The 24,515-nt window shown below is 38.7% G+C and overlaps 2 protein-coding genes across 4 annotated transcripts in view; one reads left to right on the forward strand and one right to left on the reverse strand.

The window, feature by feature from the left end:
• The window catches only part of LOC110041834 (transmembrane prolyl 4-hydroxylase-like), a 36,073-nt gene that overhangs the window by 4,690 nt on the left and 6,868 nt on the right, over positions 1-24,515 (forward strand). Inside the window, exons 1-12 of one of the 2 annotated variants that reach the window (XM_020747158.2) lie at positions 7,885-7,985; positions 9,676-9,944; positions 11,284-11,365; positions 11,895-12,017; positions 12,358-12,471; positions 13,596-13,660; positions 13,955-14,016; positions 14,181-14,215; positions 14,628-14,858; positions 15,723-15,885; positions 16,170-16,227; positions 16,628-16,749. In XM_020747158.2, the coding sequence (XP_020602817.2) occupies positions 9,726-9,944; positions 11,284-11,365; positions 11,895-12,017; positions 12,358-12,471; positions 13,596-13,660; positions 13,955-14,016; positions 14,181-14,215; positions 14,628-14,858; positions 15,723-15,885; positions 16,170-16,227; positions 16,628-16,749 (1,274 nt within the window). In that variant the 5' untranslated portion in view covers positions 7,885-7,985; positions 9,676-9,725. Of the gene's footprint in view, positions 1-7,884; positions 7,986-9,675; positions 9,945-11,283; positions 11,366-11,894; positions 12,018-12,357; positions 12,472-13,595; positions 13,661-13,954; positions 14,017-14,180; positions 14,216-14,627; positions 14,859-15,722; positions 15,886-16,169; positions 16,228-16,627; positions 16,750-24,515 lie in introns of those variants that run through there. The other variant, XM_089297344.1, reaches the window with a different exon arrangement.
• LOC110041870 (octopamine receptor beta-2R-like) lies at positions 27-21,181 on the reverse strand. 2 transcript variants are annotated; one of them, XM_089297345.1, is made up of 2 exons: positions 21,082-21,181; positions 27-1,671 (listed from the first exon to the last, which is right to left on the reverse strand). In XM_089297345.1, exons 1-2 carry the CDS (start codon positions 21,179-21,181, stop codon positions 572-574), a joined length of 1,200 nt encoding a protein of 399 aa, XP_089153471.1. In that variant the 3' UTR covers positions 27-571. The 2 variants fall into 2 exon arrangements, with proteins under 2 accessions (XP_089153471.1, XP_020602857.2); XM_020747198.2 differs by lacking the exon at positions 21,082-21,181 and adding an exon at positions 2,789-2,969.

The following is a 24,515-nucleotide window of genomic DNA, read 5'->3' on the forward strand; positions in this document are numbered from 1 at the left end:
TTTTTTTTTTTTTTTTTCTTTAGCAATTTTTCACAGGCCACTTTCTAGAATTATTTATTCCTGCTCTCAGATCTGAACTATAACTCTCACAGTACAAACTGAAGACACCCATAAAACAAGTCACATTCAGAACAGTTTATATTTTTATATTTTTATTATTTCTGAGCCGATTAAGAAGGGACGTACATTGCTAGGACTGGGGCCTGATGTGAGACGTATTACGAACGACTTTTAAAAATTGTTGTTAAAACTCATGCCTGAACTGAACCACCAGAGGACCTATCGGCAATAGAATATATTGGCGTCATCCTTAATTTTTCCTTTGAGTGCAAATCTAAGAGGCACTTTGATCATCAGTGGTACAAACACCAGCGTGTTGAATACCCTAAGTGATAAACTGAAAAACTACAATTTACACCCCTAAGTGAGACGACGAGTATCATCCTCATCTCAGTCGCCTTTGTCACATCGGAATCCACCCTCCAGGTAAATACATCACATTTGTACCTCGGTTAGACGTGTTTATGGGTCTTCACGTTAGATAAACAGTTAACCACTCCAGTAGCAAAGATTAAAGCTGCAGGGCAGTATATGTGCCAACGTCTTGATCTTTTCTACTCCTATCCTTTTCGCTTGACACCGTGTAAGAATACTCACTACCAATCCTTCGCGGTCGAACGTTAAGGGCTAGTAATCGGGTCAGGCCAGCGTTCCTTAGGAGTTCTTTGCGTATGTCTTTCTTATGCAGTGCGTAGACTATAGGATCAATCATGGAATGACCTTTTAGAAGAAGCCGTGAAATGTGGACTGCGGTTGGCGGAACTGAGCAGCGGTTAAACGCGGAACAAATCTCTCTCCATGAGGCCAGGGCCCAGCAGACAATAAACAAAGGAATGACTACGCAGAACGCCTTGATGGTCGAATTTGCGCGCCATTTAGTTTCACTTCCGGCTGAATTGCTCCTTCTTAAGCTTCTTTGCATGGATTTTATATGCCTAATGTGTCTTCGACTGATTTTAAAGATGTGAATGTACGCCAATAGCATCAATGCGCAAGGCAGTTGCTCGAAAACGCTAACTTTTATGGCGACGAATACTTTTTCTGCTTGCTTCTTCTTTGTCTCGGCTATGGGAAGAAAGCTTAGAATGAAAGGAATGACGCACACAACCAGAGGAAAAAGCCAGCCTGTCACCAGTAGCTTGATCGTCGATTTTCGTGGAACGAGAAGCGTGTATTTGAAAGGAAACACTACGGCAATGTATCTATCCATGGTCAGAAAACAAAGATTGGTTACAGAAATGTAAAGGAACAAGTCGTAGACTTTCTTGTTCACATCCCAGTTGCATGGAACAGTAAAAAAGTAGCAGATAAACAACGATGGGATCATGATTATTCCAACTGTTAGATCCGAAAACGCTAGCGACAAAATTAGCCAGTTTCCAGGATTTCGAAATAACCTCTCACGTTTGAGTATTATAAAGATAACCACTCCGTTGCAAACTAATGTGATGAGACCAGTCATGGCACTTAGGACCCAGAAGTATGTTGGGACTGGGCCCCAGAAGAAATCTAATTTTTTGGAGTCTATGTTGCTGTTGGAATCTGCTGACATGATGATGGTAAATGTTGCTACGTCCTGTAATGACGGAACTCCTAGTTGCGATGTAATTCCTGTTTGGAAACATAATTAAAACAGTAATACCATTGGCAAGTTTACTTTCAGTAGAGAGAGAGCGAGAGGGAGACTGAGCAATGTCAACAATGACAACAGTCACAAGCAGCACGGATACAACATCAACAACAACAACAATAACAAAAACAATAACAACAAAAATACCGAAAACAACAACCACACAGTGACAACTGATCCGCGCGTCTTACTCTCCAGCCCTTCTCGATTAGATCTGTTACGCAACCGCGCACGGAGCCGGGCTACAAGGTCGAATGCAACAAAAGCGATTAGGTAAGTGATTATTCCTCTGGGTTAGCTGAATATGACCTTCACGAAAGCTTTGGCCATTCATAAACGCTCAAGAGATTCTGTTTAAAAGTTTTGTTTTTTACGGTGTAGACGGGCGAGAATGAAGCAAAAAGACTGCTGCGCTTCATCTAATTAATTTTATGTTCACAACCCTTACATTCTGAGTTTTTTCAAAATGAAAGGAAGCCAATAAGTGGCTGTACATTACTTCACCGAAATACACTCCAGTGGTAATGCATGTGCACGCCCTCGCAACAACACTGAAGACTTGATAAGCCCCGACTGTCTTACGTGTATTTGTCCACAAACGACATAAATGGATGGACGAGACTCCATAGGGCGAAATTACAATGTTTTCGTTATCAGTAATGGTCTCCCTCGCTACATACAGCTCCATACTCAGGCGAATTCACAAGAATTCATTTAATCATTTTCAGTTGCTGCTAAAAGCGTTCTTCTTTTTATCAGGGGATCGCCAAGGATAAATACACTCTTTATCACCATAAACAGTCAGGGGAAAATTTCGAGAATGAGAGAGAAGTCAATGGCAAATCTCACATGAGGTCACCAGGGCTCTGACTGACTGTTGCATTGACAATAAGAATAAGAATAAGAATAAGAATAAGAATAAAGAAGTTCTCGGTATTATTAGCGCTTTCGTTCCCTTAGTGCATGAATAATACTAGCAAACGTAACGACGAAAAGGTCGTCAGGGGAATCATTCTTTTCCCAAACAGATGGTGCTTGATCGAAAAACGCAGACAACGCGGCCAAAGATTCTAAAAAATAGATATTGAACCAACCTACCCTTGATATGATATTGCAAGCCCTCTGAAACGCTTCCCTCTCTTTCAGGAAGGTTGGCGGCGTTGCGAAATAATGCTAGTATTTCCAAGTAAACCTTCAATCTTTTAAAACGCCTGCCGTTTCACATCTTCTGTCAAGAAGGTAAACAAACAATTTGTATTTTGCGAAGTGTCACTGAAAGGTACTCAAGGTGCCATCAAAAAATGACAGCTAATTTTAATAATCTGCCGAAGTGAATAGGTGTTGTCAGTTTCTTTTTTGTCTAAATTTGGTGACAATTACGCGCAAAAAGCTTTCAGTGACAAGCGCTCACGTGTGTGGTAAGGAAGAAGAAAACTTTTACTCACATTAGTATAAAGTGTAACTAAACTAAAGTGCTTGAAGCAGTATTGAAGAGGTTGTGGTTTGTTAATGTAAATGTTTTGCTTCCAAGAGTTTTGGAGTGCTTACGGCCTTCGGGAGCTCAGTTACTAGTAGTTACCGTCGGAAGTGATTTTTCTACCATTTTAACGAACATGTTGAGCTGTAGACGCTTTAGATCATAAGTCGATCGTTTGCGGAATTGTGGCTTTTCAAGCGCAGTTAAAGTTTAGGTCGCCATTCTTTTTTCTTATGTTACCAAAATGTGGTTACCTGGGAGACAAAGTGAAAGTGGGATATTCTATGTAATTAAGAGCTGTCGAGAAATTTACTTTGGCTCTGTTTTAAAGCGTATCTACAAATCATGATATTGACGATAACGAAGTATTATTCGAGAAGAAGGATTAAGTAATTCACAAATATAATGATATTTTGGTTTCGTTCGCCCATTTTAAGTTCTTTCTGTAAAAAAAAACAAAATATCATAATCTCAAACAAGTAGTTCCTATTTCACCTTTTATTTTATTTTAATTTATTAGTATCATTATTTTTTATGACGGGGAGTTTTAATTTTCGACTAAAATGTTAGTGTCAGTAAGATATAATGGGGACCAAACCGAAGTAAGGTTTGCCATTCCCCCTATGATACTTGCGCTCAGAGAATCATGGTAGCTGTATTCATCACGCGCTCGACATCCTCAAGACATTGGATACTACTACCATGATTCCCTGCGCGCGCGTCTCTTAGAGCCGAATGGCGTATTATAACAGGAGGCGCAGTGGCGGGTTAATGTCTGGTTATAAAGTAACTCACACAGCGCTGTGTGAGCTAGATTTCAAACCTGAAAATCCAGTCCGCTTCAAGGACCATTGTGATCCACAGTTCAAAATATCAGATATATAGTTATCATTACATTACATTACATTACATTACATGATATCATTTTTGTAGTTTGAGCAAAGCCGCTGACAGCTGGTCGACCAACCCAGCGTTCGGGACGATAAAGGTGATACTGCTTCAGGGCGATCGCAATCGCTTGGATGGCTTCAAATTTAACGCTGGACGATTGTGAACGATCATAAACCAATTTATAATCAATCCTAGCCTGCGATGAACAGGATCATAGTGAAGGCGAAAAAAATTCGGTGATCACGAGCGAAGCGAAAAAAAATTGCGAGCGCGGGGCAGGTGGAAGTTTTCCCCGCCGTTTTTTCCTCCAGACCGCTCTCAGCTAGCTCCGTTCGGTCATATTTTTTTTCGCCCGGCGGCCCATTATCTCTTTCTTTCGTGGGCTCACAAGGAAACTTTCATATTGCTATAAATTTCGTCGCTCACCCCTAAAACATTCAAATCTTTAAAAATCTACCGTACTGAGATTGGACATTTTTTGTGTACCAAGAACATTTCTCAGTTTTCTTGCTTATAGCAGACTGCTGATCCTTACTAATGTTCATTCAGTTGTGAAGTGTACTACCTCCCTTTGTTTTGGTCTTAGCAAGGCGGCTTTTTCAGTAAACCTTTGCCAGGGCAATGATAAATTTGTAAAGTACAGGTCACTACAACTTACCTAATCACTAAGTTACACCTGCAGTACTGATGTTACAGGTTGCTTCATAAGGTTGATAATTTTATCCGATGGATTTCGGTCCCCCTTTCTGTCTAAAACGAAATACCGTGACGTTCTCAACCGGCTGCACCCGCTGGAACCGAGCAACCGGGCAGCTGAAACATTTTGAAGAACATCCAAATTTTGTTTGAACGTCTTTTTCGCTATCTCCTTTTGATTATACCTTCTGTAAATAAATTTAAGAACTATTCCCGCATCTCAATTCTAACTGAGAGATTTAAAAGAGGTTTATGAACGTTGTATAAACATTTTGTTACAGCTACGCCAGAGAAAGTCCATAAATATAGATTTATATATCGTTTACACCTGTCACCTCCTATTTGTGAAGAAAGAATGAATTCCAGGTATAAGAATATGATGATTTTTTTTCCTGTCAGTTTTTTCCGCTCTCGAGTTATGCCAGCCGGGAGTCGAACCAAAGACCTTCTGGTTACTGGCCCAGATGCCGTGTACCACTGAGCTTGAGGAGACTCGTGAGAACAAAGGCTTCCATTCTGACATGGTCAATTCATGTGACAAATAACCTACATACTGCTAAGGGTAGAATGTCGATAAGTGGCATATTTGCAATTATAACAAACTGAGGTGGTGGATTTTTAACCTGTTAAATATATGAGATGATTTTTTTCTGTCAGTGACTGACAGGCATGTTCGAAAATAGAGATTGTACCTTTTTCATTCCGGGCCCAAGACAATTTTGTCTAAACGATTGCAATATGATTGGTCTAGACGAAAACCAAAACAACCTGATGACTGATCTAGCCGGGAGGGACTGAAGATTGAAGCTTAGTTTGTAGATCGAGCCCGAATGTTTTTCTGGAACATTTCAGCCTTCTGTAAAGTTCTCAGCCAGCCTTGTCGGGAATACGAAGTAAACAAATTGAAAATAGTAATTAAGTTAATGGTTTCATTCTGGCTCCGTCAAAATTTGTTGCTGGATCGAGTGTTTAGAAGGTGGTAAATGGGGGGGTATAGATCACGTTTCACGGAAAATAAAGCAGCCCTTTCACAATTCACGAAAAATTCAACATTGGCATTTCACGCTTCACGGAAAATAAAAGAGAACGTTTTGGAAAATCACGGTTCACAGCGACTATGGAAATCACGATTCACGAGGAAAAAAATGGCTATTTCACATTTCACAGGAAATAAAAAGGGCCGATCACGGAAATACCCTTTACCACCCTCTGTTTACTCATCACAGTTCCCTCCCGCTCTCTAGTATTTGTATGTTTCTGTTACAAATAACAGACACTCATTCAAACGCTCTTTGTTACTTAAAACATATCATTTCGAATGCTAAAGAAGTCGCACATGCACAATATCGACATGGTCCCTAACTTTCAGTTGTTTGACCGTGACATAAACAGAATAAATCAGGTTCAAAAAGGCTATAAAGTGAGAAGCGAAAACCAATGGTCAACTGTTCTGTTTAGTTTCTTTCCTTAATCAAAAGTCCGCTCGCATAAAATCAGAGAGTGAAACTGAAAAATTAAGGCAATTGCACCGATGAGGGATTAAGTTGCGTTGCCTCGCATCTCAGTGATTTACATACCAAGGCCCTTTAGCAGGTTCTAAATCGACTGGCATGCACATACAGTCGAACCTCGATTATCCGGACTCGTCGGGACCTCGGTAAATAGTCCGGATAATCGAGAGTTTACTGCGATAATAATATTTCTTATTCTCTGAAGCGGGATGTTATTTGTAATAAAGCACTAAATACGTTAAACATGTTTTTGGAGCATGCACGCGTACATTTTTTTATTTAGTATAACGGACACATTTCAATCTTTTTCAGTACTTTTAATTAAAAAATCTTAGGTTTTTCAATTAAAAAATCGCTTTGCTGTGCTTTGTCTTAAATTCTATTAAATTATTTCTTTTTTTCACTGAAATAACAATCTACTGAAATTTTCATTTGACATGTGTGTGTAAGAGGGTAGTTTTCGCCAAAAACAAATGAGGAGAAATATTTGATAACGCCAAACCAGTACATGTATTAACGGCATGGTTTCATATCAGGTCCCGAGTCCCAAAATCCCTGCAAAGGACAGACACCGAGCCGACCTGTTTTGACCACATGGTCTGAAATAAATTAGCATTTGAACTAAAAGTTTGTTTAATAGAGAATTTGAATTAGTGTTATCAACACAGCCCGACTAAGCCGTTTTAAATTCACTAGTGCGCGCAAAGTTTTAAGCTTTTGTTTTAACGAGTTGGGGCCACCGTAGATTATCATGTCATCGGAACTATATGTACATTTTTATAGTGCCAAGTTTTGCTTGGAAAATCATCCAGCGACATCTTTTCTTGGCATCGCCATTATGAATTATTGTCTCTATCGGCAAGTGCCTAGGTGACAACTAAACTAGGAGATTTCAACATCGAATTTTCCCTTCAAAATTTTCTTCAGTCATAATATTTGAAATTGCAGGTACAGACTGAACTGAGAAAGAGGAAGACCGGGAAAACGAGGAGCATTTAGTAGCTGGAATTGTAATTAAACGGCCAAACAATGACTAGAGAAATACGTGTCATAGTTATAATCATCTATGAGCTTAAGTTGCACTTCCCGTTAGAGATTGCATGCTTATTGACAAATTCCAATGATGCACAGAAAAGAAAAACAAAAAGTGGTAGTTGAAAGTTTGTAAAAGGGTAGGATATTCCTATGTGCCACTCCGTATCAAAAGCAATTTCAAATTCACTTACTTATTGCTTTTTTTCAGCTTTTTATTTTTGAGCCAGGACGTATCAGTGTGGAAAACTGTTGGTTGCTTGAACAGAAGTGTGATATCGATAAACTTTCAACCGCTCAATAGACTGACAAAATAGAAACTAAGAACGGAGGGCACACGTTACAACATCCACTGTGCCCGAATTATCTTTGAAGCTCCAGCCATGCATATAACAAAGGTCAACAGGGTCTCCTTTCTCTCTAAGCCGTAAATTTTCTTGTGAAAATCAGCGCTGCACCGGCCGCATCGAACTCTTCAGTGTAAAAGAAATAAGGTTAGTTACTTACCTAGTTGCAGGAAAAAACGGAGGCTGAACGGTAACTGAACTGAATCGAACAGAGCTGATATGAATCAGTGTGGCGATCCTTCTGAAGCGCGGTATAATGGCCACGGTAGTAATGCTAATGTTTTTTTATTTATAAATATACAGGGTTGATCGTGATCCTCTGCAGCTGTTTGGCGCAGGAGGTAATTTAAGGATTATTTGCTCAGCCTTAGTCTGTTTATCTACACTAAAAAGCAACCCTTTTATGTGGACTTTTAACGCTGTTAATTAAATATTGCAACTCTCCCCCAATTTTTAAAATTTTTAATGAAAAATAATTTTAAGCCCCCTCAGAAGAGGAAATTACTTGAGGGAGTGTGTCACTTTTCCCAAAGAATTCTTTATATACATGTATAGATCTAGTTTTTAATTTACAAAAACTATATCTGCAGTGTCGACTATTTTGTTTTTCATTGTTGTGTTTATCAGTAATGGTAAGTAGGTTTAATTTCAGCTAGGTGCCAAAGTTTTACAGAAAAAAGATCTAAGCTGAATAACATATATATCGCCCAAAGCGTACCAAAATGCGACGAACGCTTCTGAGGAGCATAAGTAGTTACAAAGCATTTCATGAAGAAATTGCCATTGATTTAACTGACCGCAACACCAGCACCATGCCGGGATATGTAATATTTTTGAAAACGTAATTTTATCAGATAACTGTGCCGTAGTTTGGCCGCAATGCTGACCGTCGATTAACACCAATTCGTGATCATGTGATTTTTTTTATAACATTTCTAGTGGTATTATAAACGCCCTATTAACCAAGCTGTCCAGGACCAAACTGGGAGACTATCGTCCCTTGGTTATTTTTTTATTGACGCGATACATACGCTGCGCTCAGACCTCAGGCCGATCATATAATTCTACAACAATCCGGCCCTCAAGCTGTTTTAAGATATGTTGTGATTGTGGGCTTCAGGTGAAATAAGACCAGCGAAGCAATTTAAATTTAACGAATTGCGGCTTTTCGGAGATTCTATGTGAGATATTTTGCATTATAATCCATCAAATATTTTCGTTCGCACGCGATTGGTCTAAACGTGTCACGCGACTAGTTATGCCTTAATTAAAACTGGGGAATACGCCCGAGTGACTTTTCCCCAAATTTCGTGTCGTGATAAATCTTTGAAGGATAATAAATACAATAGCCTCCTTTTGACACGAAAATATGTAAGTAAGTAAGTAAAGACTTTATTTAAAGAGGGTAGCACTAAAATAGTATAAAAATACTAACAAACCAGTGGCCCTCTAAAAATTATGTACAATACGGATGTTAAAACTATGGCATAATTATGATATAATATAACGAATAAAAATACAATAGATAAGAGATAAAATCAATTTAAAATACAAAAAGTATAACTAAATCACAGAATAAAATGATTTAAAAGCTGCTGTTCTTCAAAAATTTTTTTTCCAAAGAGAGTTCCTAAAAGAATTAAGCTCGGATATATTTGTCCTTTGACATCACTATCTGTTACTCGAAACTCACAGTTTTCTCGAGTTTTCTCGGAAACCTCTTCGCTTCTGGGAGCAGATAATGTCCGCCGACAAATATCCGAACATATTTTCGCGCCAAATGGAGGCTATTGTTTATATGTAAAGACCCCAGTGTAATCTCTAATTTCCCGTTGACTCAGTAATGATCGTCCGATATCGTTTTAACCAAGAAGCCTGCTCCACTAAATAAATGCCATAATACATAGAACAGTCTATATTTGCATTGATTGCCTTTAACATGTCAAAACCTGCTAAAAGAAGGAAAATTGTCCAATAGATGTACCAACAGGTTCAGTATTGTTCTATCAATGAAAATCTCTTTTATGCCAGAACAGTTTGGTGGCGTTAGAAGACTGTTCGATAACTCTTCACGCGAATTAATGGACATCTCTACTTTGGTAAAGAATTTGGCAGTTGTTTTCACTGCCTGCTGGACTGGTCGTGATGTTTTGTCTTTGGAACTCAACTACATGTACCCGCCAAAGATTATTACAGATGAAAATATTTGCCTCCTGGACTGGACGTCAAGCAAAGTCGTTTGTGAGTCCAAAACACGGCCGACTAGCAAGCAGAGTCTGTACCGCTATGATGGAAAGGAGGTATTTTTTTTAATATTAAGATGAGTTGTGTCCTTTATTCAAATTCTTATGAACATGGATGTACCACATCAATGAAGTCTCTGTTAATTTTCTACGTAGAATTCGATTCGGAGCTCATAAACCTCACGGTTTTTGGATTTCCACTTCCCATTCAGAAAGATTCTTTTAAGCCGTACCTGAGTTACTAGAGAATTGAACATCCAAGGATAAAATACATATATGTTAAGGGCCAAAATAATTCTCTTTTACGATAGCCGCCTACCTGTCACAGATTACTTGTTATACCGGCGGGGGCACTATTCAACTCAGCTGGTAATGTAACCTTGGCGCCAAGTAAGAGTTATAATATGTCCAATACAAACATTATGCCACCAGACCCTGTTAAGTGGTAAAACTCAAACGCCACTGTTGATCTTAATTAACGAATAAATGAAGCTTCTAGATAATCCTCTCCGTCAGATTTGCTTTGAAGGAATTGCCAGAGAGCGGGTTACAAAAGCGAAAACAATAAAGAACTTGTTGAACTCAAATACCAACCAAATACACCATAATTTAGGCTAATTCTCTGAACAATATGTAGAAATGTATTATATGTATTTTCGTAGTAACGAGGAATATTATAACTGAGCCTTTTCATTGTTTGCACTGCTGTTTGATTGACGTTTTATTTGCCATTTGTAAACAAACTTGACTTTGAAACAGATCACGAAACAGATCAGTAACAAAAGAATTGATTTCAGTATTTTGGAAATAGAAAACCTGGTTAAATTTCTCTCTGTACGAAACACGTGCCTTGATCCGAAAATGCTAGGTACATCCAGCCTCAGTTCCACGGACACCGGTCACCCTAGGAAGGAGATTGAGATAGCTGGAATTTTGTTAGCAAATCAACGAATAGACAAAGGGCTCACTTAATATAGAACTGATTTGCCTGTCCACTATATGAAGAATTACAGGTCTCACTGAAAAATGTCAGCAAATTAACATGGAAAGCTGTTAATTTAGGCAGAGTGGCCTGGTGATCTTTATTGGGCTGGTGTTGTAATCCTGGAGACCTCCTGGTTCTAAATGCTGCTACAAGATTGAACTCTGTTCGCAGTCAGATGACCCGAATTTAACTCCTTCTCTTACGATGTAAATAGCCAGCTAGTCTGCCCGCCTTCCGCTAGATGCACAATTATATGGGATTTTTAACGATGTCTTGTCCAGTATAGATTATAATATTGAGGTCCTATGTATTGGTAGCATCGTGCATGGAAACTACGGATCAATTAGTTGCCTCATCGCAGCTCAAAGCTAAGTGCAATAAATGCTTTGTGATACAATTGTTTTCTTGCAGGTTGGCTATGTAAGACATGTTCACTTAGTTGCAGGGAAAACCCATAAAATGATCACTCGAGCGCTCAAACCTCCTGTGTTTGGTATGTCTCTTCTGACTTTAAATCAGTATGGCGCAATGGTGCACGAATCTTACAGACCGAACGATCGACCAAATAAACGAATGACTGTACGAACGACAAAAAGTGGCATTTCTGATTAAAATTTTTCTGAAAGTTAGACAAGCTTCCATAAGGTAACCATTTTTTTTTTCCTGGAAAGTACTTCCTCTGCCTTTTCAAAAGAGATATATGCACTATTGTATTAAAGACGTATATACTTGACAAGATATGAAATAAAGAATATATAAGATGTGGTCAATTTGCCTGGTTTTCTTGGAGTGACAGAGTTGATTTACGCACTCTTTAAGTTTGCGATTTTTATTTAATTACTTGTTACCCAGATGGTTGTTACACCACATGCGATCAGTTGCTTAGTAGTGACCTCGCCATTGTTTATTCTCATTTTCTAGATACCAGACTCACGCCACATGCAATCTTTTACGTAGCAACTTCGAGCCCTTAGTCTTGCTACTAATGACTGCACCACATTTTGCTATTGTTTATTTCCTAGAGATACCAGACTTTTTGACCAAAGAGGAATGCGAGCACATCATCCGAAAAGCAACAGAAATAGGACTTACATTAAGCGAAGTTAAACTACCAGATGAAGAAACTACAACAGACAAGTTTGCGAGTGAGAAATAATTTAACCTTGTTAAAAATACGAAGTGTTTGTTTTTTGCTTTGTTTGTTTGTTTGTTAGTTTATACTACTCCGAGTATCCTCGTTGTGCACTGCAGGACACCTAAGGCCATATTATATTTGTTTGACGGCTTAACAATATCTCAATCAGGCCTCTACGCTTTAAGTATCGAATTCAGTGCATTGAGAATTTATTTCACAATAGCTTATTGAATTTTGAAATTATTGGTTTATAGGTTGATCAACAACTTAGCGAGTGGTAATCTACAGATTCTGTGCTAGCGCTTACGGCTGACACCTGTTGTAAACATATATTCTTTCTTGTCGTGTAGGTGATTGTTACGACGATGAATATAGATGCTTGAAATGGGCCAAAAGTGGAGAATGCGACAACAATCCAGGCTACATGTTAAAGAAATGTCGACAAAGCTGTGACGTGTGTCAAGGTAAGTAGGATCCAGCCCTCCTCCGGAGGATTCCCCATGTCAAGGGGGAGGGATACTCGTCGGAAAATCCAAATTAAAACTCCAAAGAAGACCTTCAATTTGGGCCTGGTTCATTCTAAAACAGTCAAAAATAAGAGCTATAGTGACTTCAATGGCAAAAAAAGGCATTCTCATCAAATGATGCATCCGCGAAGAAATGTCAGAGAGCTCATGTTTGATCCTATTTTACTCTATCCAATCCATCAACAATGTTATAAGGCGTATTCTCATCTCTTCGAACGCCCTCTCCATTATCACGCCAGTAACTTTATACAATAAGTGAAGTGATGTGAAGTATATATGAAATAATTCATATTTGAACAGCGATTGTAGATGAAAGTGAAGAATGATCGTCGCAGCAAATTTTCCAATTTAAGCAATTAGAAAGAAGAAGCCTGAAAAAATCAGGGCTTCAACGGGATTCGAAACCGTGACCTCCGCACCGGTATCGTGGAGGTCACGGGTTCGAATCCCGTTGAAACCCTGATTTTTTCAGGCTTCTTCTTTCCAATTGCTTAAATTGGAAAATTTACTGCGACGATCATTCTTCGCTTTCACAATAAGTGAAAGTGCACACCTCCATAATACGGGCAGTTACATATTAAGGACGTGCAGTTAACTTAATTTGTCTCAGTGAAACCAGATTTTACAATGACTGCACAAATTCAAACGGTCCATCTCCTTGTGGATCTACAGCTGCTTTGACAAGGCCATGACGAAATTCATGATCAATAACAGGACAATTCCATGAAAAACTGACGTTAATTTGTCAAATTGATATAATCTCGTCCTCTTTAATACGGCCACCTCCATAATAAGGACACTTAAATCTCCCCCTTTGGTGTGGGTATTAATTTTAGGAGGTTCAACTGTACATCTGAAGAATGTTTTCTTGGTGGGCGCTTTAAACCACTTTGAAAGGGATTGTTTTGGACTGTCTCGAGACATTCCATTAAATCTTAATATAAACAGTTAATTGTCAACTCACTTAAGATATCAACTCCAACCTTTTGTCAAAACTATCTGTACTCCTTTTACCTTAATTGTAGTCAGTCCTTTTGTCCTAATTGCCAATATTATTTCAGATGAGAGGACTTATGACTTCGAACACTGGGATCTTGATAAAGACGGTGTTCTAACTGCATACGAGGTAATTCTTATGTTTCATAGACATACTCTTGAATTACATTTCTTTGGTTCTTAACGTTGTGGTTTAGAAAAAAAATATTATCTTCGAGTTCGAACTCTGAAATGGAGTCGTCTGGGATTTGTACAATTTAGATATTTAACTTCAGCTATAGTAGTTCATGTAATAAGTTTTTTTTTTTGGTCTAAGATCAATGTACAAACTTTCGGAGAAAACAGTCAGCCATTTTAGTGTTTAATTATTTAAGATGTTCTTGGAATTGTAATAAAATGTTTGCTTTTAATTTTCTGTTTGCAGTTCATCAAGGCAGCAGAAATGTTATTTTTCATGTACTTGGATGAATATGACGTCTTCGAGATGTAAGCATTTCAATTACATTTTGTGCACGTACTCATATAATTGAAAGGCAATTTGTTGGGGCGGACTGACAAATATAACATTCCTTCTGGACCTTAATTTCTTGTTCGTACGTATAAAAGTTACAACTCAGTTGACGAGTCTATTTTGTACATACCATATACAGGTTTGATGATTTGAACATTAAGCAGTTTGGTTCAGGTAAGGACGTCAGTTTTCATTTTGATTGATATGAAGACAGAAAAATATCAGTTTGCTTCTGTCAGACCTACCGACTTGTATGCTTACAACACAAAAATTAATACTTACTCATAAAAGCAGCGTTACAATTCATCCATTACAATAACCTACAAACTACACATAATCTACATAAGCGTTGCATTAGTTGCCGCTTTCGCTTGAAATAACAGTTCTGATGATATTTCACAGGCTAATTATTACCTTCAGCCCTCTCACATGTGAAGGCCATGTCATTCAGTATCAACAGCGTCAAAGAGGACAAATAAGGAGGCTAACGACATTTACCAAGGGGAGGGGGAAGCAAGGGGAGGGGGGAACGGGTGGGGTGGCTTCTCCAATGAGAATTCTTATGAACCAGGATCTTCATTTACAGGCCACGTTTGTGACGATCATGAAGCTTCTTGTTTGCAACTGGCAAAGGAAGGAGCATGTGACGCATATCCAACATGGATGTTACTGACATGCAGGAAGTCGTGTGGAAATTGCGGATGTGAAGACTTAGCAGCAAACTGCTCATCACTGGCTAAGGAGGAAAAATGCCTTCATGATGATCATGTCAATTGGATGCTGCGGAACTGTCAACGAAGTTGCAAAGTTTGTTTAGGTAAGATCACCAAAACACAAGCGAGTATCAGTGAGTTGGGTCTTTCAACGATTCGAGGAACGTTTTGAGTCATTGTCGATTAGAATTGTGTAATTTTTCCAAAAATTATATATTACATTGTTTCAAGTGCCCGAGTCTTTCTACCCATCAAGATTATTTTAAAGTATATTGGTTTAATAACCTTTGCTTCCAGCTACTGAAAAATGTAACGTGAACTGATGAAATAACGTGCGTGATTGGGCATAAACAGGATAAAATTGGTCCATCATGTCTCTTAAGCGAGCATGGTGACCTATCCCTTTTATTGTATTTTTCGAAACAGCGCTTCGTAGGAAAACTTCAGGGAAAGTTTAAAAAAAAATTGTCAGGCAACAGTTTTATTTCTGAGGAATCACATCAAAATAAAGACTATCTACCCAACAACAGCAATCATTCTGCTGTTGTGCGTAATTCACAAGGATGTAAAAAGCTGCCTAAAAATGAAATTCAAACCATTCACAGAATGGATGGTTCAAGCAAGCTATACTGCACATCTTGTTTGGACTCTAGAAGGACTCTAGAAAAAAGCGTTTCAAATCAGCTGTTCTCTCTAGAATTCAGCAAGAGGCTAGAAAATTAATTTTTTTGTTTCAAATCATATACTTTAGTCACAGTTTTTGGCTGTAAACTTATAGTCGAGAATCATTCAAAACATTCAAGTGCTCTGTTTGCAACGCGCAATCTCTCTCTCTTCCCGTCGTACAACGACCACTTTCAAGACATACTTCTCTTTAGCTCCCCAATCCTCTCTCTGTGCGCTTGCACGCAACAAAAGGAGAAAGACCTCTGGTAAAGAGAAACTAACCTTTTTATTTTGTGCAATAGGTGCCATTAACAACGACACATACGAAAAAATGAATACGAATGAAATTTACAAATACATGAAGACACTGGCGAGAATACACCCGAGACATAGATCAAGGTACAGCCACACCGCCTATCTACACAGCACAATTCCTGATCCAGTGCAAAACAGGATGATCGACAGGTAAGTGGTTAACTTTTAGAATTGAAATGAAGAATTGAAATCTCAGTTGCTTTCATGATAGGAAACACACGGTGCCACTTTCGTGTTACACTAAATCGACCCCTCTTTGATTGATTCTGTGCTCTTTCAATTGTTTTCTCGCGTATGCGAACAATTTACTCGCTGTGAGCTTAAGAAAATCTATGCCTTCATGCTTATAACCATATTCAGTCAGCTCCATTTTCTCTACGGGACTTGAATCAGATTTTTCCAAACATGCCTTTGATTTGATTTGTCAAATATAGAATTGAGAAGTTAACCCAGTTACCTCGAGTGATCGTGGAAGGCTCAGAGTCTCTTCAGGTGAGCACTAAGAAAAGAAAGTTTGAAATAGATGGTACGTCGACTTTGGACAGGAAAACAATCGCAATACTAATAGGAAATATTTTTTTTTATTGTCCAGTTACGAGGTCTCAGAACTCTTAAAATATGAACACTTGTTTTGAAAAAAACTATCTGTTATACAATTCAGACAACTCCGTGAAAACTATAAGTACTTCATGCATGCATGCATGGTCTGTCCAATTTGAGGCAGCCACATCCTCTAAATGACCAGTACAATCTCGAATTATTTTAACAAGGTGAACTTCTCAAAAGCTCGGACTGTACTATACTTTTCTTGGAGGACATTTATAAGGGGCTTATCCACTTTGATGTACACATAGATTAACCATATCGATTGATTGATAACTGTACTGTCTAGGTTGTGAAATATGACAAGTACGGTCATTATCATGCTCATTATGATTCGTCATCCACCGGTGACGTCAATTTGATTTGCTGTCATCAGACGAGGAATAAAACCAAGCCATGTCGCCTGTGCCGGTAAGTAACATACAAACAAAAATAATCTGATTGGCTTGTGAACATAGTATGCCTGATTTTCAGTAGCCGGCGACATAAGCACAGGGGCAAGCACGTGCGAGCGCAAGCATAAGGTATTTATCCTACTAAGTGAAAACAAACGTCGACACAAAAGTAAGCACAATGATCATAAGAACAGATACCCTCAATACCTTTTAAATCTAAATCTCGACGAATAAGATAATTAATCGTAGACCTAATGTAAATGGCAACACCATCGCCCTGACGGTTTCTATCATTTCTTAATAAATCATACCCAGCAATAGAACATAATTCATCCTTTAAAGTGTTAACCCTTAGAGCGAGCAAATCAACTAATTGGTTACTTAAACTTGATTGAAGCTCTTCAAAGTGCTTAGGAAGACTCACAATGTTGTGAGAAATAAATTTATTGGGAAGAGAGTAAGACGTCACCGTATTGGATTTGGAAGAAAACTCATTTGGGCATGCAGACTCAGTCCCCAAAATATCCTAATGCTTCATGTCTTCCGTGGAGCTTCCAGGGAAGCATTTACGAAACACATTTTTCATTTTAGATTTCATTCTTCTGGTGTCGAAATATTTAATCGTCGAATCGCCCAAAACACGATGATGGTTGATTTAGCTTCTACCCGCCGCTCGCCAACAGTTGACCAACTCGTGTTATCATCACGATGAAGAGGTGACGAATTATCGACCCGGAGGTGACGCGGAGTTTGAAGGTGTTGGCCTAGTTTGGTCATCATTTAATAGTTGGCTGTAACAAGGCTCTCCCATTCATTTCTAGGGTTTTTACTGCGTTAGATACCCTTGCATCCGATAAACGTTCATATTCGAACTGCTCTTTTAATTTCTTGATCTCATTTGAAGAGCAATATTTTCTTGAAGTAGGCGTTCTTGACTAGGTGACGAACTGTTAGTAATTTGCACATTTTCCTTCGAGTGAACAAGATGCTGAAGTTCATTGAGTTGTTACTCGACTTTCTGCAGATTTCTCTTAACCATAGAGCAACCTTCGCATGTGGAAGGGCTTGGCAAAGTCTGGGTTACAGACTGCAGGTTCTGCGAAGAATTAATTGAAGGAACAATCCACCGCAGTTGACTCGTTTGAGGCCGCGAGCGGATATTGCTGAGTGTCTCAGTTGGGTTGAAGAGCAAGCAGGTTTTCTTCGATACAAAGAAGTTGCCTAGTTTTTCTCGGAAGATAGCGTAACCAGACCCTTGGGTTTGGACGGTATGAGTTGAAGAAATTACCACTTCACTATGATATCACCCACCTTGAATGAAAACATATTATGGGCTAGATCTTCTGAGATTTCGCCATCTTCCGTAAACTCGAGTAATGTCTTGAACAGACAAATCAAGTCTTTAAAATCCCCATACCACTTGAATTGATCCTCTGTGTCCAAATAGTTGAGTCGACTAGCCAAAGATGCAATTGATGATGAATTCTCGTTTGCAAGAGACCTTTTGAAGGAATTGAAAACCGACTAAAATACAAAATAGCGGAGCGCGATAAAATACGTGTGGACTCTCTAGAGTAGACAAGGGAAAACACCTGATCTCCAAAGATTACAGAAGAAATAAGTTATAACAGTCACTAGAGCACATCCCCCGATATCCATTTTCTGTAATCTTAATTGTTATAATTCTAACGAATATTACATGCTACATGTAGCGACCGTCGCGAAAGTAGTATGTATCAGGTAAATAGCCCGCTTGGTTCCACATGAACTGATAACAACTGATTTAACGAGAAACATGATGGTTGCAAAACCGATTTAATGATGTGCGTTATCATTATTAGCTCATTCAAGAGACCGGCCACATGCCTTGGTATTCGATAATACAAATGTTTAACAAAACGAGCGGCTTGTCGTTGTACACCTTAGGTCTGGATGGGATGTCATGAATTTCCTTTTAGGTATATGCCAATTACATACCCTGGTATTCAATAATAAACTGTATACCCAAGATCTGGATGTTAAGAATTCCCTATTTGGTAGGTGAATCCCACACGGATGGTCTCTTACTAATGAATAACAAGAGGTTTTCTTAAATGTGTTCCAGGTTGCTTCTGATAAATTCGACAGTAAAAGTAAGTAAGTAAAGCTTTATTTAGCCACCGGGTGATAATGTTGTAGTAACATATAACGAATATTAAACCTGATCGAGGTCCTTAAAGAATTCCACTTCTAAATATTTATTTTGTTTACGTTTTTTATTTTTGATGCATTTCTCCTTTGCGTGGGATCTCCTCCGATTTTTTTCTCTTTGGAGTCATTGAAGAACGCCGCCTGCCTTATTGACTTCATTATGAGCCTGGGAAGCTTAGGCCCGGTCGTCCACACTACACCGGAGGAATTTAAAAACGCAACAATCATCGGTCGTTTTGTATTTTTGTTTGAGAATATCTCGGCCAGGGAAATCACGTGTTTCTCCTGATCCTATCGTGTTCGAAAAGGTCCCTTTTAAAATGTTTCCGTCCACACGAAAACTCAAAGCCGGCGTTTTCAAATTCCTCCGGTTTAAAGATCGTTTTCGAAAAGCTCCGTTCTCGCGACTGATTACTCTGGACCGTAGGCCTAACCGTAGAAATAAAGTTGTATGCGTTTTTAAATTCCTCCGTCGTAGTAAGGACGTAGTCTGGAGCAAGCCACGACGTCAACGAGCACCACCAAACAAAAGGTTTAATGAGCAAAACAAAGGCTGTACAAGTGTGTGCAGTAAACCTTTGTACATTTCACAGCTGTCCTCTGCAAAACAACACTTCGCAACGCAAAATTATTGCGAACGCGATCGCTGAGTACAACTGCTAATTTTTCGTATTTCCATTTAGACTTGAACGCTGTCATTACATATTTAGCCTTAGCGAGGTTTTAGAGACATAAGCATCCTGGACAAATTCAATTTTACAAGGAGTTGTCCTCGGCGTCGCCGTCGTCAATGTTAAGATCCCTATATATATATTTGCATCTCGGATGCTGGAAGGTCGATACACTTGTTTAACGTGGGATCTGTTATCCTAAGTGGCTGCTTTGTGCTTTGCTCATGTTTTATCCCGACCAGTGGAACGCAGACGAGAGTATCGTGTAAAAAACCGTAAAAAATCACATAAATTGCAGCTATTTGCTAAGGTTCTGTTTTATTCAGCGATTAAGTTGTCGAGCGTTTCTGTAGAAAGTTTTTCCCTCCTGCTGAAACAATGATTATCTCGTTTGTAATGCGTACTTCGCCGATGCAATACCTTTTCAGTTCAGTAAATGTCTCCTTCAGCGGCCAGTTATCTTAAATTGATAATTGGAAGGCCGCGTGGTAAAACGTTTTCGACTTCTTGTTTCTCCTTGGTGTGAAATCGACATCTCGTCACAATGTGTGGGATTCGAAGCGATAAAACATATTCAGATTAAATAAAGTTACTCTGGCGTTGAGATTGAACAGTTTTATTACAGGTGCAAGCAAACAATTTGCTTATTAGTTCAAAGAACTCATACCCTAAGGATTTAAATGCCTGTACTCGCTTGCCCTCAGACCAACACGTAGAAGCCATTGTTTACTTTTCGTCATGTTTTAGGTAAAATCGGAGTTTTTCAGCCGGGCCTCAAAAACCACTCCAAGAATAACCCAAGCTGATTTTAATACATGTTTTACAACAACATAAAAGTGCTGCAAAGGCGAAGTTTCAAGGAATTTGGAGTTATGGCACATGTCGAAAAATATCTCTGAATTTTATTCCTAAATTAGGAATTCCACCTAGTAACTGAAAGGGATTTTTTTAAAAATTGTGTGTTTATTCTCAAATGGCGCTCAAGTCAAGTTCTAACCTGGTTTGGATAGCTGAATACTTTTTCTTTCAATAAAAAGTATTGATAAGTTTTAGTTCTCTTTTACACGCGAATGCAAATTAAGTTTAGATTACTAATTTTAAGTCTTTGTGATCAGCCATTTTCGCGACCGTCTACGCGAAAATCGTTTCCCTCGATTTTCTCGAATTTAAAGCGCTTCGAGCTCCAAAAAACCATATCACGTTTCATATCTACCTAAGGGCTATTTGTGGACAAAAAGAGAGAAAAATCGATTTTTCGACTTCTGCCGTCCTATGTTTGCTAATTAGAAAAATTCACTCTTAAGAGCATAAAAACATAATGGTGCCCAGGCGGTCAACTGCTAAGTACAGACAATGTTTCACTTTCAGTTCCTACTTCACTTGGTTACCACCTCAACAGAATTTTTTGACTGTAAACAAAACGAAAAGTTTTTTCGTCTTCGATGCAGGATCGTCATCGTTCCATATCAGTAGCTCCTTATACTAACCTTTCTGCTGTCTTACTTTCGGTTTTCTTCGACCACGGTTTTTACGGCTTCGCCAAGAAGAAATTGAAGGCTTCTGTGTAATAAAATATACAACAAACATTAAGCAATATTCAGCACTATTATAATACAGACGTTTTCTTTTTCCCAAACTCCGCTCTGGGTAAAGCTGATATTTTTAGTAAATGGCAGAATTCCTCTCCAGTACCTCAGTGAAAGATAGCGACCGTCCTAGATACTGTGATAGCCTTGCATTGAATTGCTTGCAAGCTATAAGTTCAGCATGTTAAGGGGCATAAACAGCCTGTAAAGGCTTCAATGAGCTATTATGCTGAAACCCAATATTAATATATATAAATATTTTATTACATACATGGCTAGCTCCGTGAGCGGGTAGATGAACAAAATCTTGCGCTGTGATTGGCTACCCAAGCGGACGTTTTTTTGTTTTGTTTTTATTACAGCTATATTTAAAAACAACATCATTAACGTCTTCTATTTCCATTTTTATAAATATTTCTTGTCAGCAGTAGTTTTTGAAAGAAAAAAAATTGGACAGCAGTCGAACTTTCTTTATTCTGGCTCTTTTTATCAACTTTTTGTTAAAAAACGTCAGGTTGTAGACGCTAAAAGGAGAACTTCCAACTTATTTGTGGGGCCGGGGTGAAAACGAGTTAGAAGTAAATGCATTAACTCACGGTTCACATCCGTGGTTCTAAAACACCTGTGTTAAAAGGTCGCTATTATTAACATAGATTGATTGACACCTAAATATAATGGTCTTGGTTCGTTAAAAATTAGGATATTAGCTGCACTGAAGGTACAAAACGAGTGTTATAATACGTTACGCACGCAGGTTCAGTAAAGTCAAATCGAATAAGTCTTGGAGACGGCTTCACTCTTTAATTTTCTGGCCGTTCCGTGGGAAAAATCGCTTAAGACCAACCACTGTACAATTGTTCCCTTTTCATCACGTCATTAACATACAAAATAATTGATTTTGCTAGGCAACTACGCACGACAGATGAGAATATATCCAAAATTAACTGTAGCTCAGGAGTGTTAAAAATTAGCGCTCGCCTGCTAGCCTACATGAACGTAAAAAGCGGCGTCGGATGAGTACCAATCAAAGATCACTCACCCGTTTGGCGAGTACGATTTTCAGTTTTAGGAAATTATTTAAGCTTAAATAATGACAACAGTCCTTTTTATTTTCTATTTTAGCAAGAATATCTCTAAATCATACCTTTTTAATCTTTCGAGAAGCTTAACTAATTTGGCAATAAAATGCAACTTATTGTTTCATAAACGGGGCAAAATGAAATCCGTTTTTTTCTTAGTAATAATTTAGATAACGGTTACACGTGTATGTATATAGTGATACGGCTGGCCTCTAGGCTGGTCTCTACGGCTGGTCTCTTTTAGTATAACTTCCACGTGCCGACAAGTTGTTTGACTTCCCCAATGTCTCGATTCTAGGGATATAGGCGAATTAGGAAGTGCCAGCTGTTCGTTAAGCTGTTTTTCAGGTAAAACGACGGAAACGTGTCAAAAGGTTGATGATAAAACTGACGAGGATAAACAGTGAAATCGGTCCGTGATCCGAAGGAGGCAGAACAAGTCTGAGAAAGCCCAACACGAAATGGCAAGCTGCTCTTCCGTGATTACGAGTTACCCCCCAAAACATATGGTTTTTGAGTCATTGCGGAGAGTACTTTTGGGAGCGGAGGCATTTTTCTGCGTGGGCGAGTTAAAATTACAGTCATTTTGGGAGTCACTCGCTCGAATGGCGAGTGCTCTCAAAAGTTTAAATAAATGGCCCAATAGGCCTTCTACCTCTATCTAGCGCACAATTAGTTCGGGGCAGACAGTGTGTGTCTGTATAGCTCGTATCTGCAAACTTTCTCATCGATCTTGGAACAATCCTGCCTGTAGTGTACGATCCATTGATTTTAGCTTCTGAAAACTGAGCCCGGATAAAGCAATGTAGAAACTTTGTTATTTCGAAGGAAGAAACAACATTGAGCTTTGTTTGGAATTGTCAGCCCACTTTCCTTCTATTTTTATTCATCATAACGTGCGATTACGGCTTCCGTAACTATAGTGGAATGTTAAAATAATTATGATCTGATTGGGCGTTTTAAAGGCGTGGGTCCCTATGAAAACTCACAGGAGGTCAAATGCTATAAATAAAAAAGGGGGCGAAAAGGGTTGACTCCAAGGGTTACTATGGGAGCTGGAGGCTCCGAGTATTTGACTCTTGGTGGGGTCGAAAATTTAAGGTGGCTGTGGACCCCCTACAACGAATTTTTGAAACTTTGCAAAAGGTTTCATCTTATCATGGTTATCACAATTCCATGATTAAAAATGAGGATCATTGAGCTCGTTTTTGGGTTATAAGTACTTAAAGCTAAAATTAAGAGTGTTTTTGACAGGTTTTATTGTTAAAATGGTAAAGTGTTATATAAAAAGGATGAGCACAACTTGTTAACAATGATTGGGCATTTGTGTGATGCCATTGCAGGATCATTGAAAAAAGAGTAGTAGTATTGGTCTATCAAAGTAGAAGTGATAAAAAGAGCTGGAAACTATTGACAATCACCTTAACCAGTATTTTAACCGACTTTGAATTAGTTTACTCTCACCTAAATAAATTTAAGTGCAAATATGTTTGTCATAGAAACGTCAAGTCACGAAGTCAAAATCTAAGCGCACCACAATATTCCCTATTAAGTTTCAGGAAAGGTCACAATGTTTCACTACTTGTTAACAAATTGACGTCAGTTTTTATACGTCTGTCCTCTTGTTGATGATAAATTGCGTCATAACATTGTCAAAGTGGCTGTGGAACCACGGGCCGCAGGCAAGTGGTTCCGCAGTAAACTCTGACGTTGTTATGACGAAATTTATCATCAATAAGAGGGCAGACGCATAAAAAAATGAAGTCAATTTGTTTTTTACAATAACAAGACCCCAAAATGGTCAAATGCGTATATTGCTATGAATACAATGCCTGGCTTGAAACTCAGCTTAAACTGCAGCGATGGTAATGATATTATTCGTGGTTTTTAATTTTACCTGGTAAACGCGGATGGAAAGTTGAATTCAGGCGTTCGATTAATCCTGAAAGCCACATCTTGTATCTTGCGTGGTTTCCACGGTCCCGCGAGTTTCTCGCTTGGGGCAACTCGACTCCAGTTAGCTCAAATATCGCTCAGGTTAGCCTGAATAAAGCATGTTACGCTTGTTCTGAATAAGGGTGATGGAAACATTGACTCGGACTCATTTGACCCTTCACTCTCCTACTCGCAAGGTTGGGTTCAAGTACTGACAACTGAACACAAAGGGGAATATACACGGTTTCCGTCTATTTATGAGTGCTTTATTGTTAAATAGGAAAACTTGGTCAGCAAGCACACTGTCACTCTATCAGTTAA

This window comes from Orbicella faveolata, unplaced genomic scaffold (assembly GCF_042242905.1).
Source record: "Orbicella faveolata isolate gen_17 unplaced genomic scaffold, um_ofav_v1 contig_3, whole genome shotgun sequence".
Classification (NCBI taxonomy): Eukaryota; Metazoa; Cnidaria; class Anthozoa; order Scleractinia; family Merulinidae; genus Orbicella; species Orbicella faveolata.